This window comes from Wyeomyia smithii, chromosome 1, assembly GCF_029784165.1.
Source record: "Wyeomyia smithii strain HCP4-BCI-WySm-NY-G18 chromosome 1, ASM2978416v1, whole genome shotgun sequence".
NCBI classification, from domain to species: domain Eukaryota; kingdom Metazoa; phylum Arthropoda; class Insecta; order Diptera; family Culicidae; genus Wyeomyia; species Wyeomyia smithii.
In genome coordinates, this window is record NC_073694.1 from 171,954,175 (window position 1) to 171,976,212 (window position 22,038).

The following is a 22,038-nucleotide window of genomic DNA, read 5'->3' on the forward strand; positions in this document are numbered from 1 at the left end:
TTTCATATCAATATTTTTTATATCAGTTAGAGCAGGGTGATACAAGAGTGGAAGTCATTTTTCGTAAGTAAAGCTATTCATCATTGATTCTATGCCGAACGATGTTTGTATTCAACACTACTTGCAAACCAGTAGAAAAACAGTTTTTTTTCTTTATTTTGTCGAGACGCGTCAAATATATATGTAGTAGCCGACAGGATTATCGTGATTTTAACCGATGACTATGCCTTTATTATAGCAGAGAAACTAGAAAATATTACTAATGCTGAATCGGTGAAATCTTTCTAAACGAAAACAACAACTAAATACTGTATGTTGCTTTTCTTTATTTCACTTTCTTTGTGCTGTCATTTTATTGCTGGAGAATTTGGTGCAAAATTTTTTGCAGCGATTCTGCAAGAGATGTGCTCGTAATGCCTTGTGTAGCCCAAGCATCTGTAAAGAAAGTTAAGGTACCTTGTGAATAAAAATATTTAAAAAAAACTGGGAACAATAGACAAATTTCAGACCAAAAATTGTATGTGGCGTGAAAATTCAATGTTACCTTAAACATAAAATCAAAAACATCATATCAAGAAGACTGGAAACTGAGATTGAGTGACAGGTTTGGCAGCGCAGTCTTTCGAGTAAAAGTGGAACTGACGTGTGCTAGTGTGTGTACTGGCGATGCGAATGCAAGCCGAACGCACAGGTTGGACCACCACATACGCCTACTCTGTCTTCGCAGCGATGCAAACTTCCACCTTTAATAGAGGGAGTGCGCTGTTTGATTTGACGCTTGTCATTTGTATGGGATCGATCCAGAGATGCCAGTCTTCTTGATATGATGTTTTTGATAAAATACAATTCTGGAGTACTTTGTGATAAGGTCGTATGTCTAAACGTAAACACAACGAGTGAGAGATGATTTGTGCTTGTGGAGTACAAGCAATATACTGCCGTTCTACGCATATTTGTCCCATGTTCTAAATCATGCAAACGAGAAAAACGATGTTAAAGTTTTAGAATGCTTTTGCGCATTGCGCCAATGTGACAAATGCAGTCATGGGTTTTAAAGCAGTTTTATCTTGCAATAGACACACTTTTTTCCATAAAAATACCCACTGGGACAATAATGCCGAGAAATTTGCCTTCCAATAGGTAATTTCTACGCATATCAGTCCCACCACGTGCATTCGATGTTTCCCAATACAAAGTTTGTTTTGAGGATACAAGGTTGTTTAACTTTTCACGAAAATGATCACGCTAATCGTGTTGTCTTTATAAGCAGGCGATAATAGTCGAGATGAAAGTTTAGTTAATTGAATAAGTATCAGATGACTCACAAAGGGGAATTGTTTTTTCAGATTGCCCATATTTGAACGTTGTTAGGCTTTCACCATTTTGGCTACATACAAAAGATAGTTCTTATAACTTTCAACTAGTATGAATCTCATGCATTTATCTTCTTATGCTCGAAAAGGAAAGGCAATAAGATTACAAACCAGCACACAATGTTTAGGTATTCCGAACAAAGATATGAACGTACCGCATTTCAATAATCAAGCAAAGTGATTTTCGGTACCGAATCTCTGACACCCGTAATGTAGCCAAACGTTGTAAGGAGAAGTTTCTATTGCTCTGTAGCACTTCCCAAGTTGTAAATATGGGAATTAGTGATTAGTGGGATCGATTAGAATAGAAAAAATCTAGTGGGACAAATATGTGTAGAAAATCATCGATGGGACAAACAGATTTGGTATGGTTTTTCAAGACTTTCGGAACAAATAATATTATTTTTGAAAGTTTTTCAAGAATATACATGAAAATAGACTCATTGGTGATAAAAAACGAAAATCGACCAAAAGTAACATGGGACAACTATGCGTAGAACGGCAGTATAACTCTCACTCGTTTTGTTTACGTTTAGACATACGACCTTATCACAAAGTAGTCGAGAATTGTTCATTATCAGAAATTGTTCTACAAAAAATCAATAATATTTTCATAGGGTATCGGTTCTATTATCGTCTCGTCAGGTTTGTCCAATGATCGTCAGAGGGGAAATGTCCTAGAGCGTTTTTTTCTTGCATAATAGTTTTTTTATATTACAAAGCATCTTTCTGCAAAAGATTAGTTTTCTATGACTTTATTAAGGGGCCATCCACATACCACGTGGACAGTTTTTTAACGATTTTAAAACCCCCCGCCAACCCCCGTGGACAACTGCCCATATAAATTCTAAAAATTTTGTATGAACCGTGGACATCACACAGACCCCCCCTCCAAAGCTGTCCACGTGGTATGTGGATGGCCCCTAACCCATTTTCAGCGGAGAGAAATCAGTTTTTACCTCAAAAAAATATATACAATTATTGTTGAAATTAAATCAAAGTGATGCCTTATGCACCCACCGGGAATGGGTTAACCCTCCGGACGATAATAAGACTAACCAAACCTGACGATATTAGAGCCGATACCCTATTTCTTTTTTTTTTTTTGTAGTTTTTCAGCATGAAATAACTGCAGACCCCATTATTATCTTTTTTGCTGAAGAGGTGAACATTTTTCACATTTCATATAACAAATTAAGGGATACAAAATGTTTTGCTTTCAAGATACATTTTGTTTAAAAAGAAACTGTGTTGGAGCCCCAAATGGCTGGCTTATGAAAACATCACTTTATGTTTGCATCACCACATCGTCATTGGAATTACGTTGGAGAAAAATCATAATCTAGGTCCGGTCTGTAATGGGTTCAATCGACGCTGTGGGCCACATCGACCAATATAATAATGATACAATAACCAATACTTACCAAGCATACAACCATTAAAAATCAGATAATTTTGCATTGCTTTCTTCAGGCCTATCTTATGGTCGGTTCGGTGTTTCGCTTTCCATGTAAAATTAGTCAAAGCATCAGCTTCAAAAAATCTACAAAACACACTTTCCACATCCAAATAGGAAGGCCTGTTATTACCCAAATATCGAACCTACAAACGGATCATTTTATGGTTTATAATTCAATATACGAAGAAACAACGGTTGCCTAACTTACATATTGGTTTCTAATAACTGGATTCCGACGAACCATGAGCTCTAGTCGATCCACGTCTTCTTCACAGGTAAGAGGGAAATCAAAGCCTGTTACTCGACACATTTTAGCTGGCCTGTTATTATAAGAAGTAGATTTCCGTGTGCTAGCCGCTTGTGGCATTGAATTTCTCTGCTCAATCGTTGGGATATCCTTCAAATTTAAAGTAATAGATTTTGCTATTTCGCCTCGATCATTTCCTAAACATTCAACTTTGTTGAAAGTTTCATGACAACTTGTTTCTAGCTTCACGCGGGATGGTGTGTATTTTTCTGAAAAGGTATTTTATATTGTATTAAAAGCAATCTTTGATGAATTATTATCCAAAGCAAAAAAAGGAAAACTATAATCTCAATTTTTCGATTCGTGTTTTATTTCTAGATGGCGCAGTTTTAAGTCTTTTCAAAATATCCCAAGTTTTTTCTATAAATATATATATCCCAATGAACAAAAAATCTGGCCAATCACGTGAATAATCTAACATGTACTATAAAACCTCAGACTGATGATTCATACATTTGTTTTTATGCTCTTTTCGTTTTTCACTAACCGGCTTCGGTACCGTCGATAATATCGAGCGGAAGCCAGGTTTTGCTTTGCTCGTTGCGTTGCCTTGATTAGAGCATTTTTTAAACATTCCGGGATTACCCCGTGATCTTCCCAAGCAGCTAAAAAAGTATAATGTTAAAATGGAGATCCTCATCATCTAGTAGTTCGCAAACCAAGCATGCAATCGGTGAAAATAGCTTTCCTAGAATACTGCGGATTCGAGAAACCGTGATAAATGAAATTCCCCAGAGCTTCGTTGGTAAAAATTCTAGTAATTGCTAATGTGGCACTTTCATCGCGATTTTTTTATGCTTGAGGCAACGTATCTATAATGAATAAGCAAACTATTAGTGTTCTTTTTTTGTTTATCTAATATCTTTTACATAGTACGTGGATTTGCTGGTTCTTTTAAACCAAGTTCTCCAATTGTTCAATATCCTCGTTTTGCAAAGAGAAGTTAAAGCCTGACACACTCAAAAATTAGTTCGAAGTAATCAATACTTTTTCTGCCAAATCAATACTTTTTCTGGCTACCTTGAAAGGTTCTCGTTTTCAAAACAGGTGATATGAAGTTGCTGAAGATGTCACTGTAAATAATCAAATGTTGCATTTTGGAAAAAAAAACTATAAATATCGAGTAAATGTTAATCTAAATTAAACACCTGTTTTTTTTCATTCGCATAATTTTATTCCAACGCAACTCATAGTGTTTTGTACAGCATTTTTTTAATAGATCGCTTCGCTCTAAATGTCCTTTGTCGCATGCGATTGCGACTAAGTTTTATAGCCGCCGTCATTTGTGTGGCCAATTCTTTAACGTTCAATCCCTGTGACGAGAATGCGTCTGGAAAAAAAAAACGAAAAGATGATTTTGAAACATGACAAATCGCAATGATTAACTCGGTTCAATGATGGCAATTTTGGTCACGGATTGCTTTCAAACACGTTTATTCTTTATCTAGGCCAACGTTTCTAAGATATATTCCCTCGTCATCAGGGCAAAAACAATTACCCTGATGACGAGGAAATATTGTCGAAACGTTGGCCTAGGGGGCCGTTCCTAAACCACGTGTCATAAAGAGGGTGACGGGGGTTGTCAAAAGACCACGAAAATTCACGCATGGGGGTGGGGGGGTTAACGAAATTTCCTGACTTATGATATATTGTTTCCACCAAGTCAGGGATGAAGCTTTTGTATTTTAGAAATATAGAATGTACTGAAAGTTTAATAATAAAAATGTAAAAAATTTAAGCGAATTGTGTGCACTTGACAAATGAAAATACCACGTGGGTTAAGTCCCAAGGGGGGGGGGGGGTAAGGTAGATGGTTGGCCAAAAGACCACGAAAGACCACGGGGGTACGGGGGGTATTAAAAGTTTTCAAAATATGACCACGGGGTTTAGGAACGGCCCCTAGACAAAAAAATAAACGTCTTTGAAAGCAACCCGTGACCAAAATTGCCATCATTAAACCGAATTACCAATTGCTCAAAACACTTTCCTATACAACCAACAATTTCTAAGCTGCAATGCTTTGAATACGCCGACGTAGAAAATATTCAGTATGCTAAGCCAAATAAGTTTTAATCAAATAAAAAATGGTCGATTATTTGCTTATTTTCAGACCATTGGGCGTGATTTTGTCAATCCCAAATTTGATTTTGCCAAGTCTGTGACATTCCTCAAACAAGGACAATTATATTAATCGACCATTTTAGCAAGGTTGCATATTCAATTTTTAAGTGATTTTTCATCGCGTACCGATAGCTCCCTTCACAAGTACAGTTTAGGGAAACGATATATGACAAACTTGTAGTCCTTAAGTAATACTATAAGTTTGTCAAATAGTACATTACTCTTACTCTTATGCCTGAAGCGGGAGAGCCCATATTCAGTGCAATATTCAGTCAATATTCGCGGTGAATATTATATGAGTTAGAGCATTGCTTTCTTCTACAAACTTGTAGTATTACTTAAGGACTGCAAGTTTGTCTTACATCATGTTTCAGAATTGTACTTGTGGAGCGAGCTATCGGTACGCGGCCAATTGATTGGCACCCTATAATTGAATATGCAAACTTGCATTTTAGATCTGGATGATACTTCTCACAGATGTTCCTGTGTGCTAAAGATGTCTTTTTGTGCTTCTAATATTTTTTTTTTATTCAAGACTAAATCGTGAAAAGAGTTTATGTAAAAATGGTTATGAATGGATGATTACAATTATTCCAGAGCCAGAACGGTTTGTTTGATCGGCGAGACGTTTTCGGCAAAATTGCAGATAATAAAAAATGATGCTTAGTCTTACCGAAAAAATATACATCGTGAAAAAAAATTGTTGACGTGGGACTATGTCATTGTTTTCAATACTGTTATATACTGAAAACTAAATTAAGCATGTAAAAATAACAAATTGTACTAAAACCAAACGATGCGAGAGACTTCTCGCTCTCGATAGATGATAGCATGAAAAGACCGAATATAAGTTCTTTCTGATTTGAGCCGTGAACGAGAACGTACGGAGACAATTCAGAAGATTAAATCTGAAGATTGTTTAAAATAACTGATTGAAGACCCGACTTCTACTAAGTAAAAGCCTATATTGGCTGATTAATTAGATCATTGATCTAATAAATACTACATTCGGTAGAATTGGAAATGAACCTACAAATGTTTCGTTTCCCTAAAAATGCGTAACGCTGAACAACCTGACCCTCCTCAAAATTTTCAGTCAACATCGTTGTTACGTAACTGCCTCTACTACCTCCTCCCCCCTCCCCCTATGTTACGATAAGTAACACAGACTCAACCCCCCTCCTCCTCCTTCATGCCTTACGTAATTTGTGTACGGCGCCTAACCAATAAGTTGTTGAATGGGTAAAATGTTGGGCAAGTTTGTAAAACGCTAGTTATCATTATTGTTTCATTGCTCAGCGGTCAAATTTGATTAAAACTTTCAAGAACAAATTCATACGAACAATAAACCAATCACATGCGAACATACCTAGCACAGACGACGTAAATAGACACCAATCATTCAACCAGTGACATTCTCTATATCTCTGGAAGGTAAAGGTTTTTTTAGAAAGTTTGAAACAGCCCTTTTTTTCAAACGATTTGTTAATCTGCTGTTAGAACCTAATAAAAATTGATGTCTTGAAAGAAAACATGCTGGTGAATGCAACAGTACCGTACAGCACAGGTGGAGCAGAACGCCGCTGGTCTTTCATTGTAGCCGTATACGGGGCCCTAGCATTATGTATGTCAAAATTTATGAAATCACTTCAGGAATCCATTTTGAGTCCATGTCATGTTGGTGGCCATATAGGGCCCCACGGGAGTGTGCTACGGTATGGCCATTTCGGGGACAACTCATCAGGTGTAAATAGATGTAAATCAATTCTTGGAGTGATTCCATGAATTTTGATATACATATTACTGAAGATTTTATAAAACATGCCTGTGTCCATATAGAACCCAACGGAAACCTGATCCAGAGTGGCCATTTCAAGGACAACTCGGCAGATGGACTCAGAATGTATAAAAGTCAACTCCTGGAGTGATTTCATTAATTTCGATAACATCATTGTTTGGTTTTATTGCCATTTATTGTTGAAATTTGCCTTGGATCTTGAACCTCGACCCGGAGATCCGGATTTACAGGAACCATATGAGAACGAATGACTTTTTAGACCACGTATACTGAAGATAGATAAGTTTTCCAATCTTTTGAAGGGTCAAGATCGAAAATCGGTCAAAAATTGAAGAAGTAAGAAGCATTTCACTTTGGTGGGTACCCGGGTACCCTACCGAGTACTTACGTGTGATAAAATTGCTGAGTACCTACATAACAGTTAAGAGTGAAAAATTATAAAATTTTTCTTACAAAAATCTCAAAAAATAGCATAATATCAGATCAGTTTGTCCTATTTAAAAAGTAATCGCATACGAGTCCCGAAATGGATATTATCAAAAAACGTTTGTATTTAAAGTTTGATTCCTTTTTCCACAATATTTTATGTTGGAATAACACGAGAAACAAATTAAAAGTGATCAAAAATAGCTAGATCAAAACCGCGACTATCTTCAACGTAGCTATCGGCACGGATCAGGTCTAACGAGGATATTTTGCACTTTCAGCAAAACAAACAAGTTTGATAACTGTGAACTAGTTAATTCAGTCTCAGTGGTCATAAAGACTGTAATGCAAAATAAACGCATATCAATCCCACTATTATTTTCAATTTTATCCCTTTGTTATGAATAGACTTTTTATGAAACAAAAGTACCAAAAACATAAAAATCCATGAATCTGAGAAGAAAACAACAATATTTCTTAAGCTGAATTTAGCAATTTAGTTCTTCTATCGCTATTTTCTCCATTCGATAATTTCGCTGATAGGACTGATATGTGTTTCACGGCAGTGCAGTTAGATAGATAATTGAATCTAAATAAAAATAAAAACAAGCAAATTTTTCTATTGTCAATTTTTTTGCAATGTATTTTTTTTTTTTTTTTTGAAGGAGAATATTATAATCTACAACTTTACGCCCCGACACAAGTAAGGGGCCGTTTACATTCCCCGTGGACAGAAAAATCGTCGTTTAGACCCTCCCGTTTCACCTCGTGGACAAACGTGAACATTGATAACCCCCCTCTTTTCTCTTTGTCCGCGTGGACATTTTTTTTGCAAAAAAAAGAAAAACGTTTGCTTTTCTGGTTCATTGAGGGATTGAACATAAATTAATCGAAGCAAGCGTGCAACGCAAGTAGACGTCTTTTATTTTTCGCGTCCGTGTTTTTACAGGAAAATTATAAATACAAACCGACAACAGAAGTATATACATAAATTCATTAAGCTACATATGCCACTAGTGACAAGTGTAACAATTTGCTGTGATAATAAGCCAGTGAGCTGTTAAACGTGTTAGTTCAGTGAGTGAGTGGAAGTCGCAGGATTGTGGAAAAGTATAAATTCGAATTGATGTTTGTAATAGAACCCTAGACGGCGCAAATATGGTTTATAAATAAGGCTAAGTATTCTTTCCTGCATATTTCTATTCTATCTTAGATTTCATCGATGAAAATGGAGGATTATTTACATAACGCGTTAATATAGTTAATGGAAGAATTGCTGCGTAATAGTTAGGTGGTATTCAGTAGTTTCAGATATTTTTAGTAACTGATATGCTCCCAGGATTTTCTAAGGAAAACTGGTGATGTTGAAGCTATTGAGTTAGTAAATATCTATAATTCTAATTAGCCCACACAACAGCCTTCGTGATATTTAAAGTTTAATTTCGCGTAACGTAGAGTATCATTTACCAAAAAGGAGAAAAGCTGTTCTTTTTCATATGATCACAAATCCTATCCTGTTATACTCGTAGTGATGCAGTGGAACCCGCGGTCTCTAAACCAAACGAGCATCACCATCCCTTTTCTTCCCAAGTAGTACCGCCTTTTGGTCGTGGCCAGCGTCGTTCTTGGTTAATTGTAAAAGTATTTCGAACCAGTGAAAATTACACAATGAGAATGTAACGCTGATCCTAGGTCCCAAGCACCATTAGTCTGGTTCATTTTGCAATTCTGTTGGTTTGATCAACCACGGAGTGCAACTGCGGGCAGTCTATCTATGCTTTACTATGCTTTATTTAAGGGATTAAAAATGAATAATGCCAGCAAAAAAATAACAAAAATAATTTCAAAATCAGCAGCTTAGACCAGAAAAGCCACAAATGAAATGAATCTAGTCAAAATTTAGCCTAGAAGGGCTAAGAAACGCAACAGGACAAATATATTCTAATTTTTGCTGTAAATGGTTCCGTCTTCCATGTATGATTTTTTGATGTAGTTTGATGCGAAAACAAATTTCCCCGAGTTTGGATATATTTCAACTTAAGCCGCAACAATGGCGCCATTTCGAATTTTTGAGAAATCGGAAATTTTTGATGTTTTTTCGACGCCAAATATCGAAATTTCGAGAGTTTGACCACATATTAGCATCTTCTTACCTACCTTAAAAAAACAGATCTTAAATCAACCAAAAATTGGGCACAAAACGATGATTCTACGAAAACGGTTTTGGTATGGTTTTAATATATTCCACAAAGCAAAATAATATGGAGTATGATAATCATTGATCGTAATGCGCTAATTTCTAAAAGTGGTAGTCAAATTATGTCTTATATTGAGTAAAAAGTCTTAGAAATCGTTTGGCAGGTGTCTGATCTACGTAAAATGTCAGAAACATGTCGTTTTCCCCTACAATACTAAAATAGGTTTATAACGACGTTAAATTAACTTATTTGAAATCTCTTTAATGTAACATCAAGAGTGTAAGCAACACTAAAAGATACAATAACAGCTTGTCTTCACATGATTCTCCCCTTTTTGTGGGGAGGGGGTCTCATTTTTAGCCAGGACCGGTCAAAACATAAAAATCTCGCTTCAGCTATGTGACAGAATCATCGCAGGTAAATTCAATGTCTGAAACATTTCAAATTATAACAAAGTATTCTCATGGAACGGTTTTAAAATTTAATTCAATTGAAATAAGATCCCAATTACATAGTTCTTAGATTAAATAGGAATCAGTATTTCAACGGAGGAATTGCAATTACAAACTTAAGACGTTCTGAGCTAGACTTACCAATAAAGCAGTGCGAAAATATGTCATACCCTTTCATGGGCAATTTGCATTTTCCGAGCGCATTAGATCCGTTGTAATTATATCCATCCAGAGCTTCGTCCGAGAAAACCATTGGAAGAAATTGAACTATCGACATTCCAGCAGGTTTCTTGCGAGTCAAAAAGTTTACCTTGCGAAATAGTTAGAGGTTTTTATATGTTGCCCGATTGAAATCAGCTGAAAAACTTACATATTCCTCGCGGATGCGATCGTTTTGAGAGACCGAATTCTCGAGTCTCTCGACTTCCTCCGGTTCGACTAAGGGGAACGAAAATCCAGTTACATACGGTGCATTTGAGTCGCGAACTTCGTAAATCTCATCGGAGGATAAAATGTAGTATTTTTCCGGTGTGCTTACTGCAGAGTAGTAAAATGTTAGTGCTTTTGTTAATCGCTGCATAATGAAATTATTCTATGTGGATTTGGAAAGAATACTGATACATTTTATTCATAACTATAGTTTATTCCCGAATTGCTACTTCTAATTGGTTTCCTCCTAAATATATCGTCGCAATTTTGTTGGATCATATTAATTTTGTTGGCCACACTACTTACACTACACCATGTTTTTTTGTTTTTTAGTTTATTTAAAAATAGTTGTTCCAATAAAAGAACAGCTTTTCTTCTCGACATTATAACATTGTTTATTGTGAAAAATTCCACTTCCATTTTAGCGTTTTAAGGTTCTGGAAAAAGAAATTTTTCGTAGTAGTAAATTCGTAGTAGTAAATTCAAGAACAATTCTAGCTTACCTCGAGTCTCTGGCTTGATACAATCCACACAGAGTGTCCCTTTGGGCCGATTTTTCCGCATGGTTGTGCACATCACACGCATAATAAACCAAGCCTTCTTTCACGACCACATTGGCGGGACATTTGGTCTTCCGAAACTGAATGCAACGGTAGTGGCTGACTTGCTTCCGCTTAAATGTAAACTGATACGTGTGATCGTCCAGCAGTACGGGAGCCGCTCCGAAACGAGCATTCTGATAGATGACTGCTTGTCCTTTACCATGTGCTATTACTTCTTCGACATTATTTGTAGACTTCACAGTGACGTTTCTACGTTGCCGGCTCAAAAAGGCGGTGTTTTTAGATGTTGTTTCTGGTGCACATTTAGGTTGAGCTGCAAAATAAAAAAATGGAATATTAGAGATATCAACAAAATATTAAGGTTTGCAATTTCGGTCATTTTTTGTGTTTGATTCGAAATCGGTTTAAAATGTATTTTTATTTTTCTAGCAGAATTTTTTTCGGTTTTCGACAATGGTGAAAATTATTGAAAAATGTTGGCATTCTCCGGATTTTCCGACGGACGGTGATTGTGCGTTTGGTTCTTCAAAATAAGTCCAGCGCTGCCGTCCAGCGTGATGATCCTAGCGCGACACTTGAGGGAGCGACTCTTCGAGCACAACCAATATGTTTTATTTTTATTGCTATTGTTCCGGAAAAAGGCGTATCCTCCCATCAGTAGCATTGGGCGTCCCTTCCGGCCGACTACCATTTTTAAATCGAGAGGAAACTTCTGCTTGACCTGGCCTTCATCGTCGTCGTCGTCATCATCTTCCGTGCGAATGGCGCCAACGAAAATGGGTGTTATTTTTGGTTTCGTCTCTGAACCTGTGGAATTTTCAAAAATCTTCTGTTAGTGGCAGCACGATTCAACTAATCGAGTGGCATTGAAACTCGTGTCAATGGTCGTTGTAAGAGGTTTATTTTAGAATGGAATTATATTTTTAGGTTACATTAGGTGATCTGGTTTTTGCAAGACGATGTAGGCCTCCAAGTAAGTTTAAGTTCATGAAAAATATGTGAGCTAAAATCAAATTTGGTAGGTTTCGACCTGCAATAAAAAAAGAATATTAACTCACTTAGCACTTTTGTTTACTGTTCAATTTAATAACAGGCAAGATACCTCATGAAATTCACCCAAACGGAATTTGTCTAAGCCTGGCTAGAAAAAAATAATAGTTAATTTTGCTAACATTATAATCTGTTTTGTTTCACAATATTTCGCTCCAACATAAAGGAAAACATGGACAATAACATCACGCAACAGTTGATATTTCTAAATTACAAGTATTATATTTTAGACTACATAGTAGAAGAAAGAAACAGTAGTTTACACTCAGATGATGATAAGCTCAGCAGGGCGGAATTATTACGGCCGCATCAGCCGCCGGTGTGTGACTCATCCGCCTGAAGTTGATCTTATATTGCTCCACTGGGTGGTAATGTAATGTATTTGTAACCTTAACGTAGATGACACCGTTGATTTCCCGTGTAACTGCGCGCGCTTTGCACTTGAAGCGCGTGAACAGCGAACACTTCCAGTTGCAAGTTTTAGAGGACTGGCGATCCTTCGTGTAAGCGTGGCCGCCATGTATCAGCTTTTTCTGGCCACGTCGCGTGATACCGAACATCGCCAGCTCGAAGACACCTGCAAGTAACAAATTGTTTTAGTAAAAAAAAATCTCTAAAGTCACATTTTACTAATAGATAGCAATAAAAAAAACAACTTCAATGAACAATAACTCAATATTCACTCTTTATTCTCTTTTCTGGGAAAATGCCCTCGACTGTATGGTTTGGGCGAATGAAATTGCACCGGTAGCAGGGGCTATCGGTGATCGTAGCAGTACGCTCGTGTTACCCGAGAGATAACTCTCGTTGGGTTGCGTTTCCGAAACCGGTTGATTTGTCATGTTAGGCAACAGACCGGCTGCCGCTGAGGTCTCATGATTGTGAAAATGTTTCACATTCATACGTGAGTTGATTTCATCTATGACTACGATGCACGGACATTTGCACTTATAGTACTGGTTACACTTCCAGTACTGCTTGTTGTTACGATGCCGATTGCGAAAGAAGGTCACACCGTTAACCACGAGCAGATGGCGACCGCTGCGCTGAGACGTTTTGAAGCTAAACTGTGGCGAAGACAGCAAAGGCTGGGTTTGAAATTGCTGCAGGAATGCTGTTGTGACCGGTGCTAAAAAATAAAGCTGTTATTAGTTTCATGTATACCGAAATCACACGTGTACTAAAATGCAATTATATCATCAATACTATGTTGTTTATACGCACAGTAGATGGGTTGACATTTGTTTCATCAAAACATTTAAAACAAAATGAGCACTCGAATACTATCTTACTGGTAATTTATTTAAGAATTAACGTTACTGCTAGGTCTTTATTTGTACACAAGTCTAATTCGTTAGAAAGAAAAACTTCTACTATACGTTAAACGGTTAAAAGCAACTGGTGCCCTTGTTCACAGATCATGATTATGAGTATTTTTCAATTGACATGACTCAGGTGTCATAACATTGGTAATGGCACGAGCTTTACAGCCGCTGTGCCATTTGGTACATTTCCAGTACGTTTTTCCACTATGGGTATTATTTTTAATGTATCGGTGGCCTTCGTAAATCAGAATGTAGTTACCACGCCCGCTTGTGTACGTTAGTTTTGAAAATTTTTCTTCAGAAGTCAGTTTTTTCTCGTCAGACTGATGATCTATCGACAATCTCTCTTTAGAACTTAGATCGGATGGATGAAGTGTCTCTGCATATAAGTGCTCAATAAGTTCGGTAGAATTTCGTTTGATTAATGACTTTCGCTGTCGTGTACCATCTCGCTCAACCAATTCTGTTATATAGAAGATTTGTCCTTCATCCGTTTCATCTAGAAATTAAAAACAATCAAATTATCAATAGTATAATCGAGCTACTTTGACTGGTAATGTTTTTAACAACAAAGACAATTGACAGTTTAGTTAGTATTTATTTTTTTCTTTAGAGTATATCTTTTCCTACGTCCCACAAATACGTCGTGATTGTGTGCCCCATTGCAGTGAATTAATTTGGGAGATTGTTGCATCTCCGCGTGAACGGCAGTAATTACTCGCGCTTTGCAGTTGGTACTGCCCTGAAATAAATAGCGAAACATCAATGACAGATTTAAGACTTTTCCATTCCTCACAAACTCACCTTTTTTGCACAGATCCAATATATTTTAGTACTACTTTTTCTATTCTTAACAAAAGTGTACCCATCATAATTCAAAAGAACGCATCCTCGTTGCCCTACCGAAAAGTGTACTTCCATATCAGAGCCAGGTTCATCGTCATCATCGCAGAACATACGCGTTTCTAAAAAAATTAAACACAAATAACATTAGTGATGGTGTCTTGCTTAATGCCCGACCCGACCCCTTGCAACGAAAAAAAAAACTCAGTATCGTCAATTACTGCTAGAATATTTTATTGTTTATCCTTAGATGTGTAAGGTCCATTAAAACGGATCATGATTATGAGTTGGATACCTAACCACCAGATTTTCTTCCCCATTTTGCAGCACATAGGTTAAGACTCGCGCTTTGCATTTGTTCATACCAGCTCTCGCACAAGACCAATAGATCTTATTGTGACTTTCCTTGTTCTTGGTGAAACTGTAATCACCCACTTTCAGTTTACGGCAACCCCGAAAGCCAGCAACGTATCGCACAAAATCTGAAACGATATGGAAATCTGTTTGAAATAACTGCACCACATAAAAATACCTTCTAAACTAGCAGGAATTTGTAAAACGCTATTTGAATCATTTTTATTCCATCTTTTTCTATTTTCTTTGTAACAATTTAACAAAGTATTTTGTCGTTTTTTTTTCTAATCAGAAACAAGCTCACAAAAAATGGCATGTGCGTGACAGTTGATCGTCTTCTTGATTGCCATAACCTTTTAATGTAAATCAAAAGTTGTGTTGATTGATCTAAAAATATTCGAAATATTAGACTTCAGAATGATCATGTAATGCATACTTTGACTTCAAAAGAAGACGAAGAAAGTCATTCAAATAAGCACATGTATTGGTCTCAAATTAGATGTATTGAAATTATCTTTTTTTCATAGTGAATCAAAAGTACGAAAAGACAGGTGACCACTCAGCCTTGCACTGGAAATTCGCTGCATTTCGGGTTCGTGGTTGTGTTGAACTGGAAGAAATGGTAAAATTTTAGTAATCGTTTTTAGTTCAGCAAGGTTATTATTATCAATTACTGTTACTGTTCGAGATGTATAAGTAATCTCCCACGCTCTTTACTCTTCCGCGACATTTTCCCGCTCTATTCTGAGAGCACTCCCAGTAGAGAATATTTTTATGACGGCCCTGACGACGCAGATTTGAACGATAGATGTAGTTTTCATGCACCAGTAGAATTCCGCCCTTACGACTAATGATGAACATATACTTCCGCCCTCCATTGGAAACTGCACAATCGTCATCATCTGAGGAGTTTTTCAGGCATCCTCCTGTTTTGACTATTACCCGTAAAGGATCTGTGGATTACATAACAATGAAATTGATTTTAGTAGTATTTTATAAAGAGTTTTGAATCAAAAAGTGAAAATAAAATAGTGGTTTAACGAGCACATTATTATTTATTGACTGATTCAACTTCTATCGTAGGCTACTCTTTCATTGCTTTTCTCAGGCGGAATAGTTTCATACGTCTTCGTCCAGTAAGCTTTTTCACCGCTAGTCTTATTTTCTCTTCCAGCACAGCATGGTTTACGCCTTGGTTCCTCCAAGCCTCTGCAAATAGAATAAACTAATTATCTGCAAATCATCAGACTTTATCAGAACAGCTAACAAAATTTAACCAGCAAACGTGTAGTAAAGGTTTGGCAAATGAAAACATACTGTAGGGTTCGAAATGACCAATATCCCAAAGTTTAGTCGATGTATATTTGATAGATTCTTCTTTTTTATTTATTTTCCAGTGTGGACTTGCTCACTGCGACCAGAATCGCTGATCTATTTGTGGGATATGCCCGGGTGTCACTTCTATTAGCAATACCGTGACTAAGAAGTGGCATGCTTATTTATTTGTGCTGGTGTGTTTTACCCTTTCTTTTACACACTTACAGCTCTACTATACCGAGTCTAGTTCTTTCTGCCGAATATCGCCAATAATAATCCTCCGGAAAAGTTTCGTTGAGCTTCCTTCTGGCCAGTTTCATCATAAGAGGGACTTATTTATTTATTATAACGTTTGCGATAAAAAAAGGACATAATTTGCCGATTTTTCATGGGTTTACCTCCACAGGCACTAATGAAACTACTCATGCAGCACTAATCGTAGTAACCCATAAATCAGCAGAAAAATTGCCAGCTCTATCAGTCGAACTCTAACCGTGATGGCGAAAACGTTGAAGCTACTCCGTTCAGAAGTGTACGCGTTCAAAGAACGGTACCTCGTTGCATTGAAAACGGACATCGTGAGACAGCTCATAGAAACCGGAAACGCCCGTTCCGGCATCAACAATATCTTGGCGGCAAGAAGCTCCACCGAGGAAAAAGTGGCTACATCGCTGCGTGCGCTTGGACGGAAGGTCGGTGCTACCGGTCAAACAGTGAAAAGTACCTGGCGAATATGGACATTAGACTGGGACAAGGTTATATGGGAAAAAGGCGATAGTGTTTTTTTTCGCTTTCAGGCACTTTTCCTGTTGCTTATGGGCCCTGTAACTGTCTAAATTTTCAGATCGATCGGTGTTACTAGTTACAAGTGTTAAATCTTCGTGATATTATTTCTTATCGCGTGGTTGAATTTGCAACATAAGCATGCTGCAGCAGTGTTGCTGGAAAATTCAATGGTGAACCGTTCGTTAGAAATTCAATCAGTTTGGTTGAATAACTTTTTCTACAAACATCATAGAGTTTTTCTAAGGAAAATTTCCTACAATTATCATGTATATATATATTTTTAGGAGCCAACTGGACATTTCTGGAGAATAAGTTTTGAAAACGTGAATTTTTCCCATATAAAATTGTATGGATACGCAAAAATATAATTCCACCGATCGTCGTAGATCGTCCTATGTAGAAGTCCTATGTTTTCTTATTTTTGCGGAAATGGGTACATTTTGGCATACTCTACAAGAGTAGTCATTAAAATCGAGGTTGTGGGAATCAAACCTTACTTTTCTAATGGCTATTCTTGAAAAACATGCCAAAATGGACCCGTTTTCGCAAAATTTACATAGGATTCGCAACTTTTACATAGGACTATTATGCGAATAGCGGCAGTATAGTACCCACAAGGAACACGAAACTTACATGGGAGCTAACATTCATTTTTTGTCCCGCCCTAATGGACATACTGCCGCTTCCTGGGCAGTTCCATCCAGCGTGTAAATAAGATGATCAAAACGGTTTTGATGGACGACGAGACACTTACCCTGAATGGCAACGACTGGCAGGACACTTCGTATTTTACTTCCTCCCACGAAGGAAGTAAACATCCATAAAGTTACCTAAGAAGGTGCTGCTGTGGCTGACAATCAGCGAGAAGAGGATGTAAAAACCACTCTTCTCTTGCTCCAGACTAACCGTGAACAGGGAGATTTATAGCACGGAGTGCCTGCCAGAAGTTGTGTCGTTCATCAAGAAGGCCGAAGACGCGGCGTTTTTGGCCAGATCTGGCGTCAGCCCATTACTCGAGGTGAGATGTACTCCAACAATTCTGTCGCAAAAACTGAGGAGGAACTGATAAATAAAACGAAGAAAGAACTCAAATACATGCATAAAAGCATTAACGGTTAACTGCCGGAAGGCCGCTCGCGAAGGGTGTAGAATTTTCTACGAGGCCGCTCGCAAAAGCCTTTCATGGAAAATTTATCAATCTTAACTATCTGTCTTAGTTACCCTTTTTTACCGCTACCCGAAATAAGTCTACTTTTGTACTGCAAACGTTACCAAAAGATTTTAGAAGAATGCAGCGTAAAAAAGGGAACTTGTGAGGGAGCCTGAGAATATACCCATAATAGTCCCCTTTTGACATCGATTGGTCCTGATTCTACTGAGATTCAAACCTACGACCATCCACTTGACAAAGTAATCACCACACGAGTTATTAAGCTTCCCTAAGTATCACAAAGCAAGGTTAAAAGTAACAATTCCTATTTATGACTTTTCAAAAGATATCAATTATCAAATTTGACTATCTCGGTGCATCTTCTCCCAACACAACCATCCTGAAAAAGTTTCACACTAATAGCGAATTTCTTTACTCCACTCGGTCAGTGCAAACCTACGCATTGTTTACAAACTAAGCACGTGCGATGACGGGCTAAAACTGACAAATTTTAGGGTAGCAAGCCAGGGCAATACTGGGTAAAAACCAAGCGAACAAAGGAAGGGTTTTGACGATTTGGCAGCAGTTAGGTTGTCTTCAGGTCAAAACTAGATGAGCTTGTGGAATAAAGAACTTCGCTATATACACTAAGGTCGCTTTTTACGCGAGTTTTTTACGCGGATTCCGTAATTTACGCGGTTTTTTTACGCGGATTCCAGAAATTACGGGGTTTTTTTACGCGGATTCCGGAATTTACGCGGTTTTTTTCACGCGGATTCCGGAATTTACGCGGTATTTTTTTCTCACGCGGATTTCGGTTTCTCTTTACTCGGATCGCAGAAATAACGCAGGTTTTTTTTACGCGGATTCCGGAATTTACGCGGTTTTTTACGCGGCACGCATCCGCCGCGTAAAAAGCGACTTTAGTGTAACTCTATTATCTTTATTCTTCTTTCTTTTTTTATCATCTCCCGTTCTGAGAGACATGAACCACCCAATTTCGGTCCCGTTATGCTTCGAGGTCGGGCTTAAATTATATTGTTTAAAAAAAGTTAGAATAGCACATTGATAGAATTTGGGAATTAACTTTTTAGGGCACTTTTTCTAAAAGTTCTAGTTACAAAGTTTGACACCAATGAATTAGATTTACTCACCAATCATGCAATCGGTAAAAATGCTATAGTTCCTCATGGGCATTTTTTGTTCACCGATATTGTTTACACCAGAGTAGTTGTAGCTTATTAACGCTTCGTCAGTGAAAAGCCGGGAAAAGAAGTTTACTATATCCATCGATGGTGGCTTGTTGCTTGAGATGTAATGAACCTGAGTAGATAAAAGAATGATAAGCGCATTAAAAAGCTTATCACTCCAGAGCACATGCTTCTAACTTACATATTGATCTCGTACACTCGAATCGTTCCGCACAGCTTCCTCAAGCCGCTCAATGTCGATCATCGAATTTAGTGGAAAATTGAATCCATCAACCCTTACCTTCGTCGTTGATTCATCTTTGATTTGTAGCTCTGACTCGTCGTCGCTATCTAGACTCTCCGGTAATTCTGCCACAAGCATGCTTAGCTTGTGATTTATTTCCTGAATTTGTTGTTTTAGCTTCCGCTGGTCCATCGGGTCAGTGTGCCTGGAACTCATCCTTATCAAGCATTGCAACCTGTTGCGAAGTTTGGCAACTTGTTTAACTACGAATAGAACATATAAAAAGGTAATAATTAGTGACAATTTTATATTTTTTCTAGAGTTAGTCTTGAGGTACATGAATTAAAAAAAAAACTATGATTCAATTCTAACTATAGCTGTTCATTTTAGTAGTAAATCAATCTGAGAATATAAAACATAAACAGTTCTATTTTCTTGCTCTACTAGGAGAGTGTCTTTTGCTCTGCCGAAACCGCCGAACATTGTTTCGAACATGAATGCGCTTCACGACGTTTTTCATGGCTTCGGCTATATCAAGCTCATCCAATCCTTGCTCGCTCCAAGCATCTGTAAAAAAAATTCACATGAGTGCTTCTTTACTAGAGCATATGTGTACTACTGAAATCGATTACCCAACATACACTCGGAGAAGAGCAGATAATCTTTAACCGATTCTCGCTGAGACATAGGGTCGCTTGATCTCACGGCTGACCAACTGAACTTTCGAAAAATTGCTTCATCGGTGCAAATCTTACTGAAGGTGTTTTCAATGTCTTCATCGGGACCTTTGATGCGGCGGAGGAATTTGATCTGAAAAGCGAAGTGTTTATTATTGAAAGATTGATCATTTCATTTTAAAACCTACGTATTTAAGTCTTGTTTTATCATCCCTTCGAACACAATGTTCCAATTGTATGACCGTTGCTGTGTCAGTTAACGGAAAAGTTAGGTTTTTTAGCGGCACAAGCATAGTCATCTTATCCTCTTTTTCAATAAACAAGTCATCTGTAAAAAAAGCCAAAAATCGCAAACATTGAAATTATTCGTTCATTTTACGGTATCAATGAAAATGTTGAAAGTAGAAAAGTAATAGGAAATTTAGGATGTTTTGATTTTATTCTAGTTCCTCTTCTCCATCGATATAAAAATAAGTAGGATTGCTGCTTTTTTGAACACGAATTCGCTCCTTGTAACGTCTGAAGCGTTTGCGTCCATGCACGTTTTTCACTATTTTCCTCAAAGTAGCCCGTATATCGTCGCGAGTGATTCCATGTTGGGCCCACGCTTCTGGAATGTCAGAAAAATGCGTTCTAATTCCAACGTTTTTTTTAATAGAAGTGACAATTTTTATGCTTTACCAATGAAACAATCACCAAAAATGACATAATCTTTCATTGCTCGTTTTTTTGCAGATCGGCTGTTGCAAAAACCATTGTAGTTATAGTTCGTCAGTGCCTCATCGTAGAATATGTTTTTGAAAATTTCTGCTATCGGCACGCCCAGAGGTTTAACTCGCTGCAGAAAGGTTATCTGTAAGTACAAATATTATGATTTAGACCCAAGTGCGTCATACTACTACTTCATCGATTGCCATTTGTGAAATTGGAGTAAAAATATACTAACATATTGTTTCCGTAAATGAGAGTTGGAGTTGACTTCCGCTTCTAGTCGTTCAATGTCACTTTCGCTTTGAATTGGAAAGCTGAAGGTTGATAAATTATTCTGATTTGCGCTCGATAGATCACGTCCTCCTAATTTCTTTACTTTATATGTGGATGATTTCGCTAGAAAAAAAGAGTACAAATTATTAAACATTACATTCGTACAGTACGACTACACATGTTTTCACACGATCATTTCTTTAAAAAGTATTTTATTTTGTACGTTTATTGTTTTTGTAAATCGTTATTCTTTAGGATTGTGGGTACAACATTTTTGAAGATGATTTTGCTTCTAATGCTTTGTATGGTATTTCATTCACCGGCGTTTTTTTCCTATAAACTCGAGTGCGCAGCTTGTGGTTCAACCGCTTAATTGTCTTTGCAATTTCTTCTCTCAAAACAGTTTCATTTATTCCGTGGTTCTCCCAAGCTTCTGCAATGTAGAAGTCTCACATTGAATGCGATACAACCATAAACAAATAGTTTATTGGATACTAACCAAGCATACAATCCGTGAAAATCACGTAGTTCCGCATAGCTTTCTTCTTCTTGGCTCGATTGGTCATTCCAAAGTAGTTATAGTTTTGTAATGCTTCATCAGTGAACAAATCACGGTACACATCGGACACATCCCAATTACAGACGCTTCGCTCGCGTAGAAGGCCTACCTGTGGAAAAAGAATTTAGGAATAATGTTCTGCAGTCAATCCAGAATCGTTACTAACGTATTCGCTTCGAACGGCTGGATTTTGACGAACAGCCTCCTCGAGTGCTTCAATGGCGTGCTCGGTTGCCAATGGGAATCGAATCGGTAAAACTATTTCACTGTTTTCCTTTAACAAAATTATCCGTTCACTAAATACTGCAAGGTTACGCCGAGCATGCGCTCGTGTCTGCTTTTCCAGTGGAGGCTCGCGAAAGACGTTTTGAAGAAAGCTCAAATCCGCGGATAGCTTGGCCATTTCTGGAATGTGAAAATAGATTGTTACAAT

At 37.5% G+C, this 22,038-nt stretch overlaps 2 protein-coding genes and 1 long non-coding RNA gene across 7 annotated transcripts; all 3 read right to left on the reverse strand.

Annotated features, from left to right (window-relative positions):
* Nucleotides 1-306: 306 nt before the first annotated feature.
* LOC129720048 (uncharacterized) lies at nucleotides 307-11,355 on the reverse strand. Of its 3 annotated transcripts, none has more exons than XR_008727236.1 (10): nucleotides 11,067-11,355; nucleotides 10,870-11,000; nucleotides 10,505-10,671; nucleotides 10,276-10,444; nucleotides 4,288-4,469; nucleotides 4,009-4,212; nucleotides 3,799-3,951; nucleotides 3,041-3,744; nucleotides 2,798-2,975; nucleotides 307-435 (listed from the first exon to the last, which is right to left on the reverse strand). It is a non-coding gene; the product is annotated as an uncharacterized LOC129720048 (long non-coding RNA). The 3 variants fall into 3 exon arrangements; XR_008727237.1 differs by having other exon boundaries at nucleotides 3,041-3,348; nucleotides 3,593-3,744; nucleotides 4,009-4,469; XR_008727234.1 differs by having other exon boundaries at nucleotides 4,009-4,469.
* Nucleotides 11,356-14,557: 3,202 nt separating this feature from the next.
* Nucleotides 14,558-15,014, reverse strand: LOC129717362 (uncharacterized). Its single transcript, XM_055667238.1, has 2 exons — nucleotides 15,003-15,014; nucleotides 14,558-14,884 (listed from the first exon to the last, which is right to left on the reverse strand). The coding sequence occupies exons 1-2, from the start codon at nucleotides 15,012-15,014 to the stop codon at nucleotides 14,609-14,611; spliced, it is 288 nt and encodes a 95-aa protein (XP_055523213.1). The 3' UTR covers nucleotides 14,558-14,608.
* LOC129720013 (uncharacterized) lies at nucleotides 14,906-20,497 on the reverse strand. Of its 3 annotated transcripts, XM_055671427.1 has the most exons (7): nucleotides 20,251-20,497; nucleotides 20,018-20,195; nucleotides 19,723-19,952; nucleotides 19,344-19,648; nucleotides 19,106-19,274; nucleotides 15,373-15,651; nucleotides 14,906-15,308 (listed from the first exon to the last, which is right to left on the reverse strand). In XM_055671427.1, exons 4-7 carry the CDS (start codon nucleotides 19,599-19,601, stop codon nucleotides 15,220-15,222), a joined length of 795 nt encoding a protein of 264 aa, XP_055527402.1. In that variant the 5' UTR covers nucleotides 19,602-19,648; nucleotides 19,723-19,952; nucleotides 20,018-20,195; nucleotides 20,251-20,497; the 3' UTR covers nucleotides 14,906-15,219. The 3 variants fall into 3 exon arrangements, with proteins under 3 accessions (XP_055527402.1, XP_055527397.1, XP_055527407.1); XM_055671422.1 differs by having other exon boundaries at nucleotides 19,344-19,952; XM_055671432.1 differs by lacking the exons at nucleotides 14,906-15,308; nucleotides 15,373-15,651 and adding an exon at nucleotides 15,734-15,907 and having other exon boundaries at nucleotides 19,344-19,952.
* Nucleotides 20,498-22,038: the final 1,541 nt, after the last annotated feature.

What these genes read in the sequence shown, in the direction of transcription:
- LOC129720013 (XM_055671422.1), bottom strand. Translation starts at nt 19,724, where the DNA reads ATGTACCTCAAGACTAACTCTAGAAAAAATATAAAATTGTCACTAATT. An exon ending in CGAGTGTACGAGATCAATAT is followed by an intron (nt 19,275 to 19,343) that starts GTAAGTTAGAAG and finishes TTATCTACTCAG; the next exon opens with GTTCATTACATCTCAAGCAA. An exon ending in ATACATCTCGAACAGTAACA is followed by an intron (nt 15,309 to 15,372) that starts GTAATTGATAAT and finishes CATTTCTTCCAG; the next exon opens with TTCAACACAACCACGAACCC.